The 20176-nt window shown below is 37.8% G+C and overlaps 1 protein-coding gene and 2 pseudogenes across 2 annotated transcripts; all 3 read left to right on the top strand.

Moving 5' to 3' along the window:
* The first annotated feature begins 1863 nt into the window (after positions 1-1863).
* Positions 1864-3869, top strand: LOC149255838 (uncharacterized). Of its 2 annotated transcripts, XM_089457317.1 has the most exons (3): positions 1864-2518; positions 2626-2695; positions 3576-3869. In XM_089457317.1, the coding sequence occupies exons 1-3, from the start codon at positions 2351-2353 to the stop codon at positions 3599-3601; spliced, it is 264 nt and encodes an 87-aa protein (XP_089313443.1). In that variant the 5' UTR covers positions 1864-2350; the 3' UTR covers positions 3602-3869. The 2 variants fall into 2 exon arrangements, with proteins under 2 accessions (XP_089313443.1, XP_089313442.1); XM_089457316.1 differs by lacking the exon at positions 3576-3869 and having other exon boundaries at positions 2111-2518; positions 2626-3319.
* Positions 3870-4659: 790 nt separating this feature from the next.
* Positions 4660-6640, top strand: LOC149255837 (putative carotenoid cleavage dioxygenase 4, chloroplastic pseudogene; annotated as a pseudogene).
* A 2102-nt stretch (positions 6641-8742) lies between these two features.
* The window catches only part of LOC149255834 (putative carotenoid cleavage dioxygenase 4, chloroplastic), a 103871-nt pseudogene continuing 92437 nt past the window's right edge, over positions 8743-20176 (top strand).

Raw genomic sequence — 20176 nt, 5'->3', positions numbered from 1 at the left:
TGTATGTAAAAAGGTCAATTGCATAATTGATTGTTGGATATAGTCTAGTGTCTAGATTGTCTTTCGAGAAATTGAAAAGTATCAATTATACAAAGTTCATCAAAGATGGTCAGAGGTGGTTATGTCTTAAATGAGTTGAATGGGAAGGTCAAAGATTGTGGTGGTGAAAAGAACATTGTCTATGAGACTTCAGAGTGGGGATAAGTGCCAGGGAGACTTCAAAGTGAGGATAAGTGCTAAGGAAGACTAGTCAGACAGACACAACTATATGTAATTTATGTTTCTTGTAATGTAGACTATATGTAATTTATGTTTCTTGTAATACTCAGTGTAATTATGTAAATGTAAGCATTAAAGGAGGGCTTGGAAATAACGCTTACATTAGTAAATAGGTAGATTAGTTTGTTGGTTTTGTTGAGAGATTTTCCAAACAAACAATTCATGTTTCTTGTAATACTCTTTGTAATTATGTAAATGTAAGCATTAAAGGAGGACTTGGAAATAATGCTTACATTAGTAGATATGTAGATTAGTTTGTTGGTTTTGTTGAGAGATTTTCGCAACAAACAATTCTTTGTTTGGAATCTGTTGGATCTCAGAAACACTATTATGTAGCTTGTAATTTGGTTTTGAATGCAATAAAACGAATAGCTTTGATAGAAATTTGTCTTATGAGAGATTTTTCCGCGTAAATTATATGAAATTTCATTTATCGACGCGTTTCTAACCCACTAGTGGAATGGATCACAGAAGCCTCAATTCAGCAATTTGTCTCCTATGTCTGCTCCTCAAATTTTTATGTTCTATAAGGGGGCAGACTTTCGTTCCTGCCATATGTCTTTGGGTCTGGGGTTGTTAACCTATTTTCTTACATCAAGGAAAATGAGCTTTTAACCAAGCAAAAATAGTTTTAGAGCATACTCTAGGCCCAATGAGGGTAGGTTCTTGCTTTTGCCAAATGTCTCTCTATTTTGAGTGGTTAACCTATTTTATTAATTTTAAGGAAAAATAATTCTTAACCGAGCAAAAACTATTCTAGAATATACTCCACCCCAGTAAAAAAGATGAAATCTTTTTTGTTTCATAGAAAAATTATAATATTTAAATTAATCAAATATAGCGATTAAAATTAATTTTTCCTTTATTTTAAAGGATCTATCATTAAAAATAATGATAAAATATTTGAAGAAAAAAAAATTTAAAATCACTTTTAATTTATAAGGTTAACTTGGGTATTTAGCATTAATAATATGGGGAATTAAGTGCATTCATTCACAAATATTTAGATGTATCGTTGAAAGAAACATGCAACTTCTGCCTATATTTGGTAATTTGGCGATGTTGTTGAAGAGAGTTTGGGTTAGGACTTTGAGTATTTTTCAATTTGGAGTTGTTTGACCATTGGATATTGGCGAGATGAGGAGTTTGAGTATTTGAGTTTATTTTCAAGTTGTATAGCAAGTGAAATCATAGTAATTTAATTGTTCTATGTTTCGGTACTTTGGGTATTTGAGTTTTTTCCAAGTTGTACCGCAAGTGAAAATCATAGTACTTTAATTGCTCTATGGTTTGGTTTTTTTGTTTTGTTGGATCCAAATGCGGAGCAGGAAGACGGTATATAGTGGCTTTTACCCATACCGCAAGTGAAAATCATAGTACTTTAATTGCTCTATGGTTTGGTTTTTTTGTTTTGTTGGATCCAAATGCGGAGCAGGAAGACGGTATATAGTGGCTTTTACCCATAACGAAAGGCACCGAGATTTCCAATTTTCTTATGATGGATGCGCAATCTCCAACCCTTGAAATCGTGGCCTTTGTTGAGCTCCCTACCGAAGTTGGATTCCATGGCTTCCTTGTTAGTGAATCTGACCTGACAAACCGGAACTAATTCCGAGCTCGAGCTCGCATCTAGATTAATTTTCTGTCACATCTACACAGACTCAAAAACACAAAAAAAACATTCGTTTTAACTTCACCATACGATACCAAACTTCGTGGCTTAATTATTACAGCTGGCAAACTCGGTTCATTTAACATATGGTTCGGAACAATTAATATTGCAGTCATGTGGAAATGGATAATTGAATTGATATACGGATCTGGTACTCACCTGGTGAATTTTTCGCAGACCTTATTAATTTAATATTACTGTTTTATGATGTGGGTGGCCCTCATTAACTATGTGGCACACCTCCAGATGCACTGCGATTATCGATGCCAACCCACAACCGTTCAATGGTGGCCTTTCCCAAAACTCATCCTACGACTGTGATTAAACGAGGACAGGTTAGGGTAATTACCCCTCCGGGCCGCATCAGACAGTTCATTTGGTACTTCTCCGCTGGTTCCGATGGCTTTGCAATTTTTGTCCTCCAACTGCTTGTTACAGGCGGAGAGGGTGGGGAATGTCGGTGAAATGGAAGTTTCTCAGACTACTCAGGGAACCCTAAGCTCTCTGATGGTTCATTTCGGCTTCACTGCTTCTCGCAGAGGAATCCCCCCTTCATCTCCGAATCAGGTAAGTTCCTACTGTAAGTATTGTTGTCATTCCTCCTGTTCCATTTCTTGGGTTTTTACTACTAAATTTTTGTTATAAGATAACTTCGAGGCGAGTTGTTTCGACAGGTGGGAAGGCCATCCTCCAGGACTGCTGGCTCTTCCACACTACTTCGAAACGCTGGATATTCATCTCCAGGTTGGTTCTTTTGCGTATTTCTGCTTTCTAGACCTCCTGTCTTTAACAAATCTCGAATGGATGGTTTGGTTGGGGTGAATATGTTATATCGAGCCTCCATATGCAAGAGAGTGTTTGCCTCTATTTTAATTCCCGTTGGGGTTTTGTCTGTACCTCCGGCATTTTCTGGCGAGATGCTAGAGGTGGTTCTGAGCCTTGAGGCTAAGGGTTGATCCTACTGTGTTGTTAATAACATTTAATCTATACCCTTGAGAAGTCTCGGTGTTGTTTTTGTTACATTATTACAGCTTAATATATATGGTTATGAACCTTGAGGCTAAGGGTTGATCCTACTGTGTTGTTAATAACATTTAATCTATACCCTTAAGAAGTCTCGGTGTTGTTTTTGTTATATTATTACAGCTAAATTATATATATTATCGGTATTCAGATACTGTCTACATACTTGTCATTTTCTTGTTGGATGATGTCTCTGTTATTTATTTTGGGAGAAGGTTCTGTCACATTCCTTCTGAGAAGAAACCTGGGTTATTCGATTAGGTGCTCCATACCCAGGGGTTTTCACATCTGCGACTGTCATTTTTCTATTTTTATCTACTTAAGCATGATTCAAATTTCTTTGTCGATGGTGTTGTGCTCTATTCAGGTTCGTGTTAATTTGGCCGCCCACGATGGATTCTATTTATAGACGAAGTCATAATACTATTAGCGTCGTTGTTTTTTTTCCTTCCACAGTTCTGTATGCATTAAATGGATTCTTTTACAATTTCAGTACAGTTGGTTTATTCATTTGCACAATATTTCCATGGTGGTTCTAATCCCTTGTTTAGTCGTTGATCGAGACCCTTCACAGTCTTTACTAGTGTTTTAACTGCCGCAGACTTGTTCAGTTATCCGATAGTTTAGCAGATAATGGGTTGTGGATGGATATGGAGTTTTGAGATCCTGCTCGCCTCCCAATTGTAGCTTTGTTTAATTGGTACGAACCATTGATCTCAAGCAACCTTCTGTTGCTATTCTAAGACCGGTTTCTTTGTGTAGGAAACATATTCAGTGGATTATAACACTGTTCTAGCCTTATGACTCCTTCACTGGTTATATATGTGCATAAGCTTCCACTTTGCATACTAATGACTATTTCACAAGGAAATGAACATGTTATGTTTATTATTCTTTTCAGCGTTCTTTTATATAATATGAATATGTGTTGTTCTTGCACATGAAATTGGTTGTTTTCTTTTATGTTAGGGAATATACCCGTTTTTATTTTGCATAAAAGAACATGCTCCTTCATTTGTGATTTTTAAGTCCAAACAAAAGCTTATTGTCTATATTCTATATCTCTCTAAAGAATATATATGTAGATACCAGTGTGACACCACTGCACAATTTTCTTGTTATAAAACTAATTATGTTCTCAACGCAAACATACAGCACTGGTTACGACTATTTTCCTTAACAAATAAAATAAATAATTGGCTTTTCTTTCCTTTTTCCCAGTTAATGTCAACACAGTAACACAACGTCACAGTAATGTAAATGACCGTAATGTAAATTGCATCAATTATACCAACCGGAACTAGGAAGTCTCTCCTCCCAACCTCCCAACCCAACGTTGAGACTGACAATGATGTCAAGTCTTCCCCCAAGCTTCCACTTGTCCAAATAGTGTAGGTTCAAATCCTAAGTTGTCTGATCTCCAAACCTAAGGACCCCGGTCTAGTTTAGAGTCCCAAATTGCAAGGGTCACAGTAATGTAAATTGCATCAATTATACCAATCGGAACCAGGAAGGCTTTCCTCCCAAACTCCCAACCTTGAGACTGACAATGATTTCCAGTCTTCACCCAGTCTTCAAATCCTAAGTTGTCTAATCTCTGTTCAGATCCTATGTTGTCTGATCTCCAAACCTCAGGACCCCGATCCAGTTTAGAGTTCCAACTTGCAAGGGTCATAGTAATGTAAATGACTATAATGTAAATTGCATCAATTATACCAACCGGAACCAGGAAGTCTCTCCTCTCAACCTTGAGACTGACAACGATGTCTAGTTTTCCCCCAAGCTTCCACTTGTCCAAATAGTGTAGCTTCAAATCCTAAGTTGTTTGATCTCCGTTCAAATCCTAAGTTGTCTAATCTCCAAACCTTAGGACCCTGGTCCAGTTTAGAGTCCCAACTTGCAAGGATCTACTGAGGATTCCACTAGCCCAAGTCTAGCTTAGGAATTCCTCAGAACAACAGTACTCTGCTCACCTGCGCATCTCAGGGCCGTGTATTCTTTCACTCTTTTCCCCCTCGTTCTCCTCCCTCTCTCTTCTTTTCCCCAAAAAAAAAAGAATCCATCCTTGGAACTATCCTTTTCTAAGGCAGGAAAAGAGACTCAAATGACCCAACTATCTGAGTTTTCTTTATTCAATTATACATATAACCACTTTTCTTTTAATACCCTAGAACTTTACTAAATATGAGTCTCTACATTTATTTCCCCTTGGACTAAACACTGCCCCTGGTGTTTATTTCAAACTATTTAATCAAGTTTGGATATGCCCCGCACTCTCCCTGCTTGTGTAAACGGTGTTTATATCCGCAATGGGCCGAATCCGAGATACGTCCCCAAAGGCGGCCACCATCTTTTCGATGGTGACGGAATGCTTCACGCCGTTAGGATTAAAGACGGCCGAGTAACGTTCTGCGGTCGTTTCGTACGCACGCACAAATTCGTGCAAGAAGAGACGGCGGGAGGTCGGGTAGTGCCCAACTTCTTTTACGGTTTCTACAGCCTCGACGCGGGATTGGCCAGGGGAGTCTTGTTCAACGCCAGAGTGGCTCTTGGCCTCTTTAATCCCTTCAATGGCGTAGGATTGGCCAGTACCGGTCTCTTATATTTCAATCGCAGAGTGATGGTGCTCGAGGAATCATATCTGGCATACGCAAAGAACGTTACAGAATCTGGCGACATCGTCACTGTCGGCAGGTATGACTTCGACGGTAAACTCTTCATGGCCATGATAGCACATCCCAAGATGGACCCTGAGACGCGAGAGCTTTTCGCTTTCCGTTGCAGTTTCATTCCTCCGTTTCTCAATTATTTCAGAGTGTTGCTTGCCGGAGAAAAAGAACCGGACGTTGGAATCTTGTCGATGTTGCAAGTGTCGTTTATTCATGATTTTGCGATAACAAGGCAGTATGCCATATTTCCCGATACCCAAATCGTGGTGGACCCCATGAACATGATTGTCGGCGGCGACTCTCCCATGGGCTGCGACCTCGCTAAGGTCGGTCCCACGGCTCGGCGTTCTCCTGCGCTACGCAACGGACGAGGATGCGATGAAATGGTTCGAAGTCCCGAGTTTCAATTTCATCCATTTGCTCAACGCGTGGGACGAGGGCGACGAGATCGTGTTGATTGTCGCGAATTTTTACCCGGTGGAGCACCTTCTGGAGAGAACCCATTTGGTCCATTCCACAGTAGAGAAGGTCCGCATAAATTTGAGAAACGGGATTGTATTCAGAAAGCCATTGTCTTCAAAATGTTTGGAGTTGGGCATCATCAATCCCCGGTTTGTTGCGAAGAAGAACAGGTATGCATACATGTCGATGAGAACACCGTTGCCTAAACTTTGCGGGGTCGTTAAACTCGACTTTGATATGGTGGAGACGACGGCTGCCATGGAGTGCGTGGTTGCGTCGAGGTCGTATGGCAAAGGTTGCTTCGGCAGTGAGCCATTCTTCGTGGCCCGAAGTTCGGATCTAAATGTCGAGGAGGACGACGGGTACATCGTGACTTTTACCCATAACGAAGGCACCGGGATTTCCAGTTTTTTGGTGATGGACGCGCAATCTCCGACCCTTGAAATCGTGGCCTCAGTTGAGCTCCCTGCCAGAGTTCCGTACAGATTTCATGGGCATCTTCATTAGGGATGCTGACCTAGCAAACCAAAATTAATTGCCAGCTTGCATCCAGATTAATATTCACTAAAAATAGAAAAAAATAGAAACATCTCATGATATTGCCATCTAATTTGAAAAAGGGAGAAAACTATTTTTTTAGTCTTTATTGAGAAACTTCTAAATTTATAGTGTGTTTCAGAAATACAAATGACATTTTATTGGTACAAGTTCACTAAAAATAGAAACATCTCATGATATTGCCATCTAATTTAAAAAAGGGAGAAAACTATTTTTTTAGTCTTTTAATGAAAAACTTCTCAATTTATAGTGTGTTTCAGAAATACAAATGACATTTTATTTCTCAATTTATAGTGTGTTTCAGAAATACAAATGACATTTTATTTCTCAATTTATAGTGTGTTTCAGAAATACAAATGACATTTTATTGGTACAAGCTGGCATGGACTATCATCGTCAAGTTTTAGGACTATTCTTGTCAAATTATATGAGTTTTATGTGGAATGAAATTTTTTTCAAGGACTATTCTTGTCAAATTTTATGAGTTCTATGTGGAATGAAAATTTTCAAATTTTATTCATAAAATTGGTAAAATGTTTAATTTAATTTTAATTTTTATTACTTTATAAAATTGATATTATTATTATTTTAAATTAATAGAAAATTTGAATCAATGACTTTTTTATAAATAATGTTTTACCCATGCAATTCAAAATCTCATGAGTAAACATATAGATAGATTATTTGTAATGGTTGAGAAAAAATTCTTGTATACAAGGAGAGATTATTTTTAGCAGTCGATAATAAATTCTTATTCTTCTCAATGAAGGTCCTTTCTAACAATTAAATAATAAACATTATTGTAATATGTTTAAACTTCACTAAATTTACATCATCCTTCACACACACATTTACATCATCCTTCACACACACAGACATATATTTTCCTCAAAATGGTTCTTATAGAGTACTTATATTTATATATAAGCAACTCTTTTACGAATTTTAATAATCGAGTCATTAAATAATTTTTTTTTTACAATTATTTATATATATAAACTTGAATAAATCTTAATAACACAACAATAAAATAGCTAATAAATTTTAATAATCCATTCATTTAATAATTTTTCTTTACAATTATATATATGTATATATATAAATGCGAATAAATCTTAATAATACATAATAATAACAAAAATATTAAAATGGTTATTTAATATTTTTTACAATTGTTTTATATATAATCTAATCTAAATGGCTACTTGAGTGACCACCAATTTGTTATCTATGTGGAATTTTGAAAGTTGTAAAAAATATATCTATAAAATAAGAAAAAATAATCATAATTCAGCTGTAAAATTGTAAAATTAATACTGGAACAACCACACCACTTGAAATCGCTAGTAAAAAAAAAGATACACTTTTAAAACATACTTTGAACCTAATAAGAAAATTGAATCAATTTTTATTTGATATAAATTTTCTAGATCATTTGAAAAATAACACATTTTAAAATAATCACTTTTCTATAAGGTTAATTTGGGTAGTTTGCATTAATAAAATGGTGGTATTCGATGCATTCACGAGTATTTGGAAATTTTGGTTATATTTTGAGAAAATTTGTCAAAGATTTTTGTAAATCCAAGTTATAGTTGTTGTTAAACTTCAAAAGTTTAGGAGTCCCAGATGTTTTTGATGATGCTGAATCCATTTCCACCATCAAAAATATAATTCAAACACTGCTTCTCCAATAATTTTTGAAAATTTTGTGCTTGAATTTTGGCCACTGTTGGCCATCCAGACAATTCCTCTGCCTCCATAAAAAACTCCTTGAGATACCAAAATTTCGAACAACAACATAGCGTAGTTTTTATGTAAGAAGCCAAAGCGGATATCTTATATGACTTGGCAGGTGTAATGTAACAGTGATAAGGTTGCAAAAAATATACCACATGGCATTCCATGATTGGTCCCACCATGGAATGACGTTGCATACTAGGAGTCTCGGGACTTGCTATGCGGTCGTGTTTTGCAAAGATTTTCTGTGTATTTGGTTTTGGCCAAAATGGCCCCAAAAACCAAGGCTTTACACTAAAATAATGAATATCCAAGGTTCACCTGCAAAATCCAATGCCGATGGAGCCTTTCCGTGGTCTCGAGGATGGCGTTAAAGTGCCTTTTGTTGGGGAAATCAGGTGGGTAGTTTTTAAGGATGCGAGGAAAGAATCATTGTGAAATCCGAAGAATTTGACTTGAAAATCAAAATCCAATTGCAAACTCTAACCAGGACGAAGATGATTTGATTCAGTTTCAACATATTGGTGATAATTTTATTATACACTATTTTTTTGGGGTTCATATTATTGTGATTTGGAAGCCCCCCCCCCCCCTCCCAAAAAAAAAAAAATCATCCCATAAAAGAGGTGGGTAGTTTTTAAGGATGCGAGGAAAGAATCATTGTGAAATCCGAAGAATTTGACTTGAAAATCAAAATCCAATTGCAAACTCTAACCAGGACGAAGATGATTTGATTCAGTTTCAACATATTGGTGATCATTTTATTATACATTGTTTTTTAGGGGGTTCATATTGTTGTGATTTGGAAGCCCCCCCCCCCAAAAGCCCCACCCCCACCAAAAAAAAAAAATCATCCCATAAAAGAAGTGAACATAATTTAACTACATAATTGTTCTGTTGAAATTGATGTATGTTCATATAGTTACTCTAATAACATGCATTATGGTAACATCTGTGGTGATATCAGTGGTATTGTTTTTCTTTGGTATTGGAATTATGATTTCAATTCATTTGTGTGTTATGGTTAGAGCAATCAGAAGTTTGAGTGACGAGGCCTGTAGAGAGTGGAAGTTCTTCTTTTGCTGTCGATGGGAATGGTGTGGCGATGTCCCAGGGGGAGGTTCAAAAGCTACTTGCCTTTGAATATAAACATGGATGTATGCATATTATGTTACATAGAATGCGTTGCAATGATGCTAACAATAATGATGATAAGATTGAGAATGGATTATGGATACATCAATTTGATTATTCAGAATGTGTTGTTCGCTTGGATGGATTTTAGAAGGGTGCGACATGCAGGCTATTGCCTCTTTGTAGGTACACTTTCATGCACAATGTGTGGATTTAGGGTTGTCTAAGAACCCCTTGCGTTCCATTTGTAGGACCAACGCTTAGCAACATGGTGGGGAAAGAGGGACAGTGGTGATGGAGAATGTGTTAGAGTTAGCCCAAGTTGGGAGATGTCAGATGGGGAGTGGGACTAAAGATATTGCTATTGGGGTTGTTCTACAAGGAGGGTTAAAAGGAGAGAGTAGGCTTGGTTTTCATCAGTATGAGATGTATAATTTGTTTAAGAGAGAAAAGCCATCGATACCATACAAACTGATTTGATTCCAAATATAAAGTTGCAATAGGTACCTTTTGTGTATTTTGCACATTATGGAGATCGAAAAATTGCTCAATCTATAGTATCCATGTTCCAGGATCCTTGCCATCAAACTTCCTCATATCGATTTTTGCAAGATGGTGGGTTTTCAATCCAACATTAGAGTCTGTGAAATCATGATTAACATTTTTTTTTGTTTTCAGCATGAGTTTCCTTTACTACCCTTTCACCATTAGTGCCCATTTCTTGTAGCAACTTATTCAAATTTATTTTCAATTCTTCCATCTTATCGTTTATGCCATTCATCTTAGTGTCCATGTCATTCATCTTAGCTTCCATGCCATCCATGTTAACTTGCATGCCATTCATAATATTTTGCAGGCCATTCCTCTTGGCTTCCATGTCATTCATCTTGGTCTTTATGACATTCATCTTGGCTTCATTTACCTTTAGTGAGTGAAATTTGTTGTACTTGGTCTTGTAATTTTGATATATCATGTTGCATTTCTTCCTCTTCTTCATGAGTCATGCTAGAGCTTTCATGTTGCTTGCTAGGTGTTTCCATTTTATTTTTTCGGGAAATTAATTAATGCTAATAATTCTTCACTATTCCCTTTGAAATCCTTCAGAATAATTTTCCAAATCAATCTTATGCAAAAATAATTTTCCAAATCAATCTTATGCAAAATTTAAAAAAAACTACGCACTTTTTTTCACTTTGTAAGAGTTCGATATTGAATCTGCTGTATCTTTGTAATTGCGGACCTTGAATCTCTAAAATATTGTCTTGCGGTAGCCCTTTGAGTCTTCTTTCTAACCCCACAAGTCTGATCAAGATTTGATTCTCCAAGAAATAGTTATGTCAAATCTCCCATGGTGCCCTGATTATAGATTAGTTCAATAGAGCAAATTTGTACGACTTGCCACGTTACACTGTTTCGACCTTAGTACCTAAAACTGATACACAATAGGCTACATGCTATTCTCTTTCTGAAACTTCTAACAAAATTTCAATCTGATTCTCCAAACAAAAGTTATGACGATTTTCCCCAGGTCACCTGTTTTGAATGTAATTCGGGAGTCTGCGAAAATCCCAACTTTCTCACATCATATTTCTGCACATATAGCAAGAAAAGCTTTGAAATTTGGAATTGAATTTCTGAACGATTTCGTCTCAAATGGGTTTTTTTAATCTTCTTAAATGACGCAGGAAAAAAGTTATAGCGAAAATGCCACAATGACCTATTTGGACCAGCGAAACCTTAGAATACAAAGTTTTGATACCAAATAGTAGGAACCAGCGCACAAAAAGATAGAAAAGATAGATCAACACTTTAGAATTCAACCTCTTCGAGGGGGAAACCTCCTTTACATTACACAAATGAACAATTCTTGGATGATACAAATGACTAAATGTCCATTCTATAAATAGGAGTCTAAGGGGTTATAATATAATCAAGCTGACACAATAGTAATAACATAAGGGCACAAAAATAACAATAGTGGGTTTCTATGGGGCATACTAATAACAATATGGGGACAATAGGGGCACAATAATAACAATAAGGGATACAATGACAATAGTAATGGGGAAATCACTAGTGCTATAGGGGCCTAACATGGAATGTTGAGCTCGAAGGAATTTCCCCTACAGCCTTGGTGATGGTGTATGGCCCATATCAGAGCGGGTGAAGCTTGCGGTGGGGTCCGGTGAAGCGCTCCTACAAATGTAGCCAAGCTTTTCCTCCCACTTGGAACTTGTGCAACACCTCATGATGATTATAGTGTTTTTTGTACTTGCATGGTCCTTGTCCAATATATCATGGAACCGTTGGTGGATGTGTTGAATGAGCTCAATGAAGTTGTTGGCCCTGTCGGCTTTGTATTGGACGTGAACCAAATCTGCCTAAGTAGCTACAAATGGTATGGCCACAGTAATGGGACATAATGGTTTAAATACAAACCCTACCTGAAATGGGTTGTGGTTCGTTGAGCTATAGAGAGGTCTGTTGTAGCTGTGTTGGACATAAGGGAGGCTTTCATCCCATGTGTTTGGATGCTTCAAGTTTTACATGTGTAAAATGTATACAATCATCCTGTTAACGACCTTTGTTTGGCCATCACTTCAGGGTTGGAAAGTCGTGGATTTAGTAAGTTTGGTCTCCGACATTGATTAGAGACTTTATCAAAATTCACTTGGGAATTTGTTGTCCCGATCTGAGACAATGAATTATGGGATCCCAAAGTGTACTCACACTCGCTCAAAGAAGAGCTTAGTAGTGACCTCTCCTGTGTTACTTTTCTTGCAGGCTGCCATAATGTCCATTTTATAAAATTTGTCAAGGACCACGAAAACACAGTGGTTATCGTGCTTAGTCGAATGAAGACTTGACATGTAATCCATGGAGATGGATTACCAAGGTTGACTAGGAGTAGGCAGAGGAGTATATAAGCCTTGCTTCTTGATGGTTGTTTTGGAAATGGCGCAGGTAGTGTAGGATCTAATATACTTTCCAACATCTTAACAAAGGTTCGACCAATAAAAATACTTTTGCAATACTACCACTATTTTATCTACATTGAAATGTCCAGCGACTTGATTGTGATGCGCCTCCCAAATAATCTTAGCACGCTCTTTTAAGGAACACAAATGTGTCCCAGGTGGTATAACAGTGCATCCAGGAGGTAAAAATTTGGAACTTTCTTACCTTTTAGGGGTGTTTAGAATGTGTTGCCGAATTCTCGATCACTCTAGTAAAGATGTGGCCAACCCAAAGTCTGGTTCGCACAGGAGTCTAGCACAGTGATTAGTACCATCACTGGTGGTCGGTTGGGGCAATCTGCAACATTATTGGTGTTTCCCTTCTTGTACTTAATGTTTAAATGGAACTATTGAAGGTATGTGGACCATCTCTTATGGAAATCGTTTTGCAAATTACCTTGTGTCTGTATGAACTGCAGAGGTCGGTAGTATGTGTGGATGATTATTTCCTTCCCCAGAATGTAATGCTTCCATTGAGGATAAGCTTGCACAATGGAATGCATTTCTTTTTCATAGGTGGGATACTTTTACACTGTGTCTGAAATTGTCTCACTGTGGTAAGCCATTGGATGCCCCTGCTGAGTAAGAACTGCACCAATAGCATAGTTAGAGACATTTGTTTCAATCTCAAATGGGTTCTGTAGGTATGGTAATGTGAGCACTGGTTCAGAGCAAAGACGATGCTTTAACTCGACAAACACCTTCTGTTGTGTTTTGGACCAAAATAATGTTTATTTTTTTCCACCCTTGGTGACTTGACTTAAAGGCCAAGTGATATTAGAGAACCCCAACACGAACATGTGGTAGAAATTGGCAAGACCCAGAAATCTGCGAAGCTCTGTTAGAGTGGTTTGGGTTGGCTAATCCCGAATGACTTGTATCTTAGTTGGGTTCACATGCACATCCTACTCATCAATGATGTACTCCATATATTGAACTTGGGTCATACCAAAAGTGCATTTCTCCAAATTGGCACGCAATTTTTTTTGTTGCAGGGTTTGGAGGACATGTCCAATATGGTGGAGGTGATCTTCCCAACTCGCTGAAAATCAAGATGTCATCTAAATACACCACCATGAATGCATTGGTGAAGGGTCACAAGATGTCGTCCATCAATCTCATGAAGGTTGCGGGGCATTCGTCAACCCGAAAGTCGTGACCAACCATTCAAAAAGGCCCTCCTTGGATTTGAAGGAAATCTTTCGCACATCGGTGGGTTTGATAGGCACCTGGTCATAACTGGACTTCAAGTCAATCTTGTTGAAATATTTGGTCCCCTCAAGTTGGTCCAGAAGGTCATCAATCTGTGTGATTGGGTACCCATTCCGGATAGTGATCGTGTTCAATACCTGATAGTCAATACAGAGTCTTTAGGTCTCATCCTTCTTTTGTACCAATACAATCGGGCTCCCACAAGGTGATGAGATTGGCCTAATGTGCTTTTTTTGCAACAGCGTTTGAATCTGCCTATTGATCTCATCATTCTCGATAATAGTGTCGACAAATCGGTCGATTAGATAATGGCACGTCTGGGCTAATATCGATGGAGTGCTTGACCTGACAGTGCAGGGGTACCCTCGTAGGTGAGGTAAAAATGTCCCTGTACTCCTCCACGACCTTGTCCATATGATTTTATTGTGCAGAGGAGCCCTGTCTAGAATCCATGGCCACAATATTGTTCTTGCCCTAAGGGAGAATCATAAAGAAAACAAATTTCCTAGTCTGTGAAATGATCTTACTGTATTACTTTGCAAAGATCAAAGAGATGGCGGTAGGTGGGGCTACCTCCAGTATCATGTACAACTTATTTCCCATAGTAATAATCACAAAACAAGGTCTAGACTCATATACAACATGTCACTTCCACAAGTATCGTTTCCTAATAATACATCACAAACTTCGAAAGGCGAAACATCATATAGTACCTCATCCATGATGGGTTTGATGTTGATGGGAAGCAGAATCGAGTGAGTTTCCCCTCTGTGGTAAAGAGGGCGAAACAGATATTAGAGCTTGTGCACAGTAATGTGTTTGAACCTGTGAAGGTTCCATCACTAGGTAACTCTGTGTACTATGTATTATTTATAGACGACTTCTCAAGGAATACATGAATATATTTCCTTAAGAAGAAATTTGAAGCCTTTGACAGGTTTAAAGAATTTAAGGCTTTGGTGGAAAAAAGATAAAGGTGCTAAGGACAGATAACGGTGGAGAGTTTTGCAGTAAGGAATTTGAAGAATTTTGCAAGAAGTGTGGTATATCACGGCATAAGACTACTCCATATACACCTCAGCGAAATGGAGTTGCAGAAAGAATGAACAAGACGTTGATGGAAAGGGCAAGAATCATATTCAGTGGTGCCAGGTTAGGACATGAATTTTGGGTAGAGGCAGAGGAGATAGCAAGTTACATGGTCAACAGATTACTTCCATTAGCGTTGGAGGATAAGACTCCATAAGAGGCATGGACTGGTAAGAAACCTTTTCTTTCACATTTGAGGGTATTTGGATGTGATGCATATGTACATGTTCCAAAGGAGAAACGAACCAAGTTGGATAGTAAATCTGAAAAGTGCATCTTTATTGGGTATAAGGATGATTTAAAGGGTTATAAGTTTTCGAACCCAATAACAAGGAAGGTTGTGTACAGCCGAGATGTGGTGTTCAGAGAGGTGAAAGATGATATTAAATAAGAAGTCCAACCAAAAGAACCTGAGAAGATAGAGCTTGAGCTAAAGGAAGAAGAATTAGACTCTACAGCAGAGGAGGAATCAGAAGATGAAGAGCCACAAACTCCGAGTGTGAGAAGATTAGTTCAAAAAAGAAGGCAACCAGAAAGGTATAGTCCAGCTGTTTTCTGTTGAAATTTTGCTTTATCTATTACTGATGATGATCCCAGAATTGTGAAGGAAGCAGCGGATTCAGAGGATGGAAAACTCTAGAAAGAGGCCATGGTTGATGAAATGGCATCTTTGCACAAAAATTAGGCTTGGGATCTGGTGGAGTTGCCGGCTGGAAGGAAACCCATTAGCAGCAAATGGGTGTTCAAGAAGAAGACAAATGCAGAATGAAAGGTGGAGAAATACAAAGCTTAGTTGGTAGCAAAAGGTTATTCCCAGGTGCCAGGAATTGATTTTGGTGATATTTTTTCTCCTGTTGCTAAGGTAACTTCTATTAGATTACTTTTATCTGTTGCTGCTGCTTTTGATTTTGAGGTAGAACAGATGGATGTGAAGACAACATTTCTTCATGGGGATGTGGAAGAGGAAATCTACATGAAGCAACATGAAGGCTTTGCAGTGAAGGGTAAGAAAGAATTGGTATGCAAGTTAAAGAAGTCTCTGTTGGAAATGATAAAAAAATTATATAGGATTTGAAGACCCAATTGTCCTCCAAATTCGACATGAAAGATCTTGGTGTTGTAAACTATATTTTGGGCATGGAAATTAAAAGAGATCGGGGAAAGAGGAAGCTCTGGTTAAACCAAAGGAAGTATGTTGATAGAATACTGCAGAGGTTTAATATGCAGAATAGTAAACTGATGAAGGTTCCTATTCCTGTAGGTGTGAGGTTATCTGCTAAACAGTGTCCCAAGACACAAGAAGAGGAAGAAGATATGTCACGTGTTCCATATGCAAGTGCAGTCGGTAGTTTGATGTATGCAATGGTCTGTACTAGACCAGACATTTCACATGCAGTGGGAGTATTAGATAGGGTTATGTCAAAACCAGGGAAGGAGCATTGGACAACAGTGTAACGGGTTTTCAGAGATTTGCGTGGCACTAGTGATTATGATTTGTGCTATCAAGAAAGACCAGGATTGGACAAAATGTTGGATATTCGTGGCTTTTTTGATGCAGATTGGGTAGGAGATCTGGATTAGAGAAGATCTACAAGTGGGTATGTGTTTAACCTATTTGGAGGTGCAGTCAGTTGGATGAGTAAGAAATAGTGTATAGTGGCACTATCAACTATAGAGGTAGAATACATGGCAGCCACTCATGCAAGCAAGGAAGAAGTTTGAGTGCAGAGATTGTGTTCAAGTATGGGGTTAATACAGGGAGCTATAAGGATAGACTATGACAGCGAAAGTGCAATTTTCTCGGCAAAGACCCTCGCATATCATTCAAAGACAAAGCACATTGATGTTCATTATCACTTTGTGAGGGATATGATGGAAGACAAAAAGGTGTTGCTGGTGAAGGTGGAAATTTTGAAGAATACTGCAGATGCATTGACAAAATCTGTGAGCTCTGAGAAGTTCTTTTGGTGTAGAGAGACAATGGGCATTTCAGGGATGGAAAAATGACTAAGCTCTCTTATGGCCCCTTGTGGAAAGAAAACATGTGGGAGAATGTTGGGTTGTGTTATATTATTTCCACGATTAGCCCAAGTAGTTAACTGCGGGGTCACATGGGGTTTGAGGCGTACCTGTAACCCCACTTTAGGGGGTTCGGGGCAGCGCTTCAGGAAATTTTGGTTTTGGACCCTATGTTAAGTTGGGCGGACCCACCTATGGTTTTGTGCATGATTTTCACACATGTTTTTTGGATGCGATGATTTTCGGTCCATGGTTTTGAACATGATGGTTTGCAGTCCATGGTATTGGCTACTTCGGCATGTATAAATATGTATTGTAACATTGAAAGGAACATAATGAAAAATCGAGCTGGTAGTCTCAGTTTTGGGATTCAGGGGATAATATATGTGTATATGTGTTTTATGTGTTATGCTCTCGCATTGTTTATTTTGTGTTTTAAAATTCATATGTAGGTAATTTATGTCTGGGGTTAAAACCTACATGAAACTCACTTGTGTTGTGAGTGGAGCTCTTATGGAACTCACACTATTTTCTCGTGTCCTCCTTTCTCTTCATGGTGTTTTTCTTTACTTGCAATTTTAGCGGGTTGTCCTGGGTTGCCCTACCTTGGATTTGTCATTTTCTCTGCAATTTGGGGGCACCTTTTTCTTGCTTCGAATTTATAGTTCCAAAGTATCGATTTTTTTGTTTAAACTTTTGCTCAATCTTGACAGGGTATTGGTACGTCGTGTTGAGCAAGAAGATGTCCAGGAACTCCATCTCATCCTAGATGTACCTGTGTATAAAACCACAGTACTTGCATACCAAATCTCACCAAAATCCTTGATACCTAACTTTGTGCGAAGGGTGTGTAAAACATTGGTAAACTCTAGCACGTCTTAGCCCCTTCCTTTCCGTAGTGTGGTCCACTTTATGTATTTATCCTCATAGTTCTCGACAGGGTAGTACTACTCCTTAATGACATCCCGGAATAAATTCAAAATGGGTGTGACTAAAAAGAGTGAGGGTGTACTTTCATCCTTCTTCTCACAATAGGTTTACCAACTAGTGCTTGATGTGGGGGGCGACTTTGAGAAGTGAAAAAGTAATCGTTTCCCAACTGGAAAAATCATGAAAAGAAAAATATCCTTCTAGCATATTTAACCATTTATCTATGGTGTTTTCATCTATCGGACCTTAAAATATGGGGATGTCAAAGTTAACTTGTACCTTAAAGGGTGTGGCATTCCAGAGTGGTTTCAGGAAGGATATGCGTCGCATTTGGGTAGACGCTGAAGGATTTAGGAAATTTTTTCCATCATCACGTTCCTCTGTTGCTCGAGGGATTATTTGAGCAATATTTTGAAAGGAGCTCTTGCCCTCTCATCTTTCTTCTCTTCCGCCATGGAAGGATGTCAGGATTTGTGAGGTTGGTCTTGCAAAGGTTTGACCGGTTCGATCCCTAACTCCTTGTATCCCGACCTCATTGGGGACATGCAAAGAAAAATAGAGAAAGAAAAGACTACTCTGATATCACTGATATGAACTTAAACATGAACGCAAAAAATTACAGATATAACTATAAATACGAAGATGCAATAGAAATAACACTTCATTTCATTAATATCAAATATCGAAATATTCTTACAAATAAAATGGAAATAAAGTAGCTCAGGTGATTGTAGCTTATCTCTGAGAGGAGATGTGGTGGCTACATGCCTCTGAATTGTGTTACAATGAGGTTCAAGGGCCTATTTATTATTGAACAATAAGGAAAAACCCTAAACAACAAAAACACTAACCTCAAGAAATGTAACACCAAGAGTTTATGGGTCCCGTTGGGGTTTAGTTGGGCAGCCAACTTCTCGAGGTCGTAACTTGGTCATATTATCTTTGTTTGGTGCATACGATATCTTGTTGGAAATATCTCTTTGATTACTAGAGTATTTATAGTAGGCCATAGCCTAAGGCTCCAAGCCTACTACATATCTAAAAAAAATGCTATTTAGGGGGTCAAAACTCCTCCAAATGTTCAGTACTAAAAGAACTACTAAAAATAGTAAATGTTGCAATAAACAAGGAAAGAAACGAAACTGAATGGAGGTTTAGGTGGAATAGGCGAGTGGCCACCAATATTCACTTAGACGTATGCACACTTTTTTGCATTATCTCATCCTTTTAAAGCCAACATAATTGCTACTTCATTTGTAGAAACAATTCAAAAGCTACATGGCAGTGCAAATATTATTGGAAGTGAAAGAGATCTCATTTTCACAGGAAATTTTTGGACAAAATTATTTTCTTGTCTTGCTACTCAATTACCTCATAGTTCATCTAATCATCCTCAATCTGACGGGCAAACTGAGATTGTGAACAAATGTTTGTAAGGATATCTTTGTTGCTTTGTATTCGATAAACAAACACAATGGTTCAAGTGATTACCTTTAGTTGAATGGTTGTATAACATTTCCTTCGATATTGTAACAAAAATGACCCCATTTATGGCACTTTATGGATATCATCCATCACATCTATAAGGTTCAAGTAGTGAAATATCACATCGAGTATCAACAACAAGTTCTCCAACTCTTAAAGGATAGCCTCACTCTGGCACAGAATTGAATGAAACAATAGGAAGATCAACATCGTAATGAAAGAAGTTTTGATATAGGTGGCTTGGTATTTTTACTACTACAACCATACAAATAAATGCCCCTCAAATAAGATAATAAAGATAATAAATTGTCACCCAAGTACTATGGTCCCTACAAAGTGTTGCAAAAGATTGGTACAATGGCATACAAATCAGAGTTGCCTGCATCTTCCTTAGTACATCCAGTTTCCGATGTTTCATGCTTAAAGAAGTTTATCAGTGACAAGATCCCAGTTCAAACAATGTTTCCAGTACTCGATGAAAAAGGAAAAATTATATTTGAGCCTGAATTAATCAAGGAAACAAGAACTCGACATATGTGGAATTGATTAATTTCAGAGTATCTTATTGTTGGGTTCCTATAATACTAGTAATTAACCATTACTATTGTAATTGCATCCCTTATTAATATTGTTGTGCCCCTATTATCCCCATATTGTTATTACTGTGCCCCATAGAATCCTTCTATTGTTATTTTTGTGGCTTTATATTATTATTGTTAGGTCGGCTGGGTTATATTGTGACTCTTATACTACTATATATAGAAATGAGGTTTTGTCATTTGAATCATCCAAGAATTGTTCATTTTTGTAAAGGAGGTTTCCCCTTCGAAAAAGCTAAATTCTAAGGCGTTGATCTATCTTTTCTTGAGCTGGTTTCATAACATTTG

This window comes from Pinus tabuliformis, chromosome 7, assembly GCF_031772625.1.
Source record: "Pinus tabuliformis cultivar Carrire ecotype Pingquan chromosome 7, CPIR1, whole genome shotgun sequence".
Lineage (NCBI taxonomy): Eukaryota > Viridiplantae > Streptophyta > Pinopsida > Pinales > Pinaceae > Pinus > Pinus tabuliformis.
The sequence above is the reverse complement of the archived record's forward strand: the minus strand, read 5'-3'. Positions and strand labels throughout refer to the sequence as shown.

Excerpts from the sequence above, each read along its gene's own strand:
- LOC149255838 (XM_089457316.1), top strand. The coding sequence starts at position 2,351 with ATGGCTTTGCAATTTTTGTCCTCCAACTGCTTGTTACAGGCGGAGAGG. Across the intron at positions 2,519-2,625 it reads CCCCTTCATCTCCGAATCAG|GTGGGAAGGCCATCCTCCAG; the intron begins GTAAGTTCCTAC and ends TTGTTTCGACAG.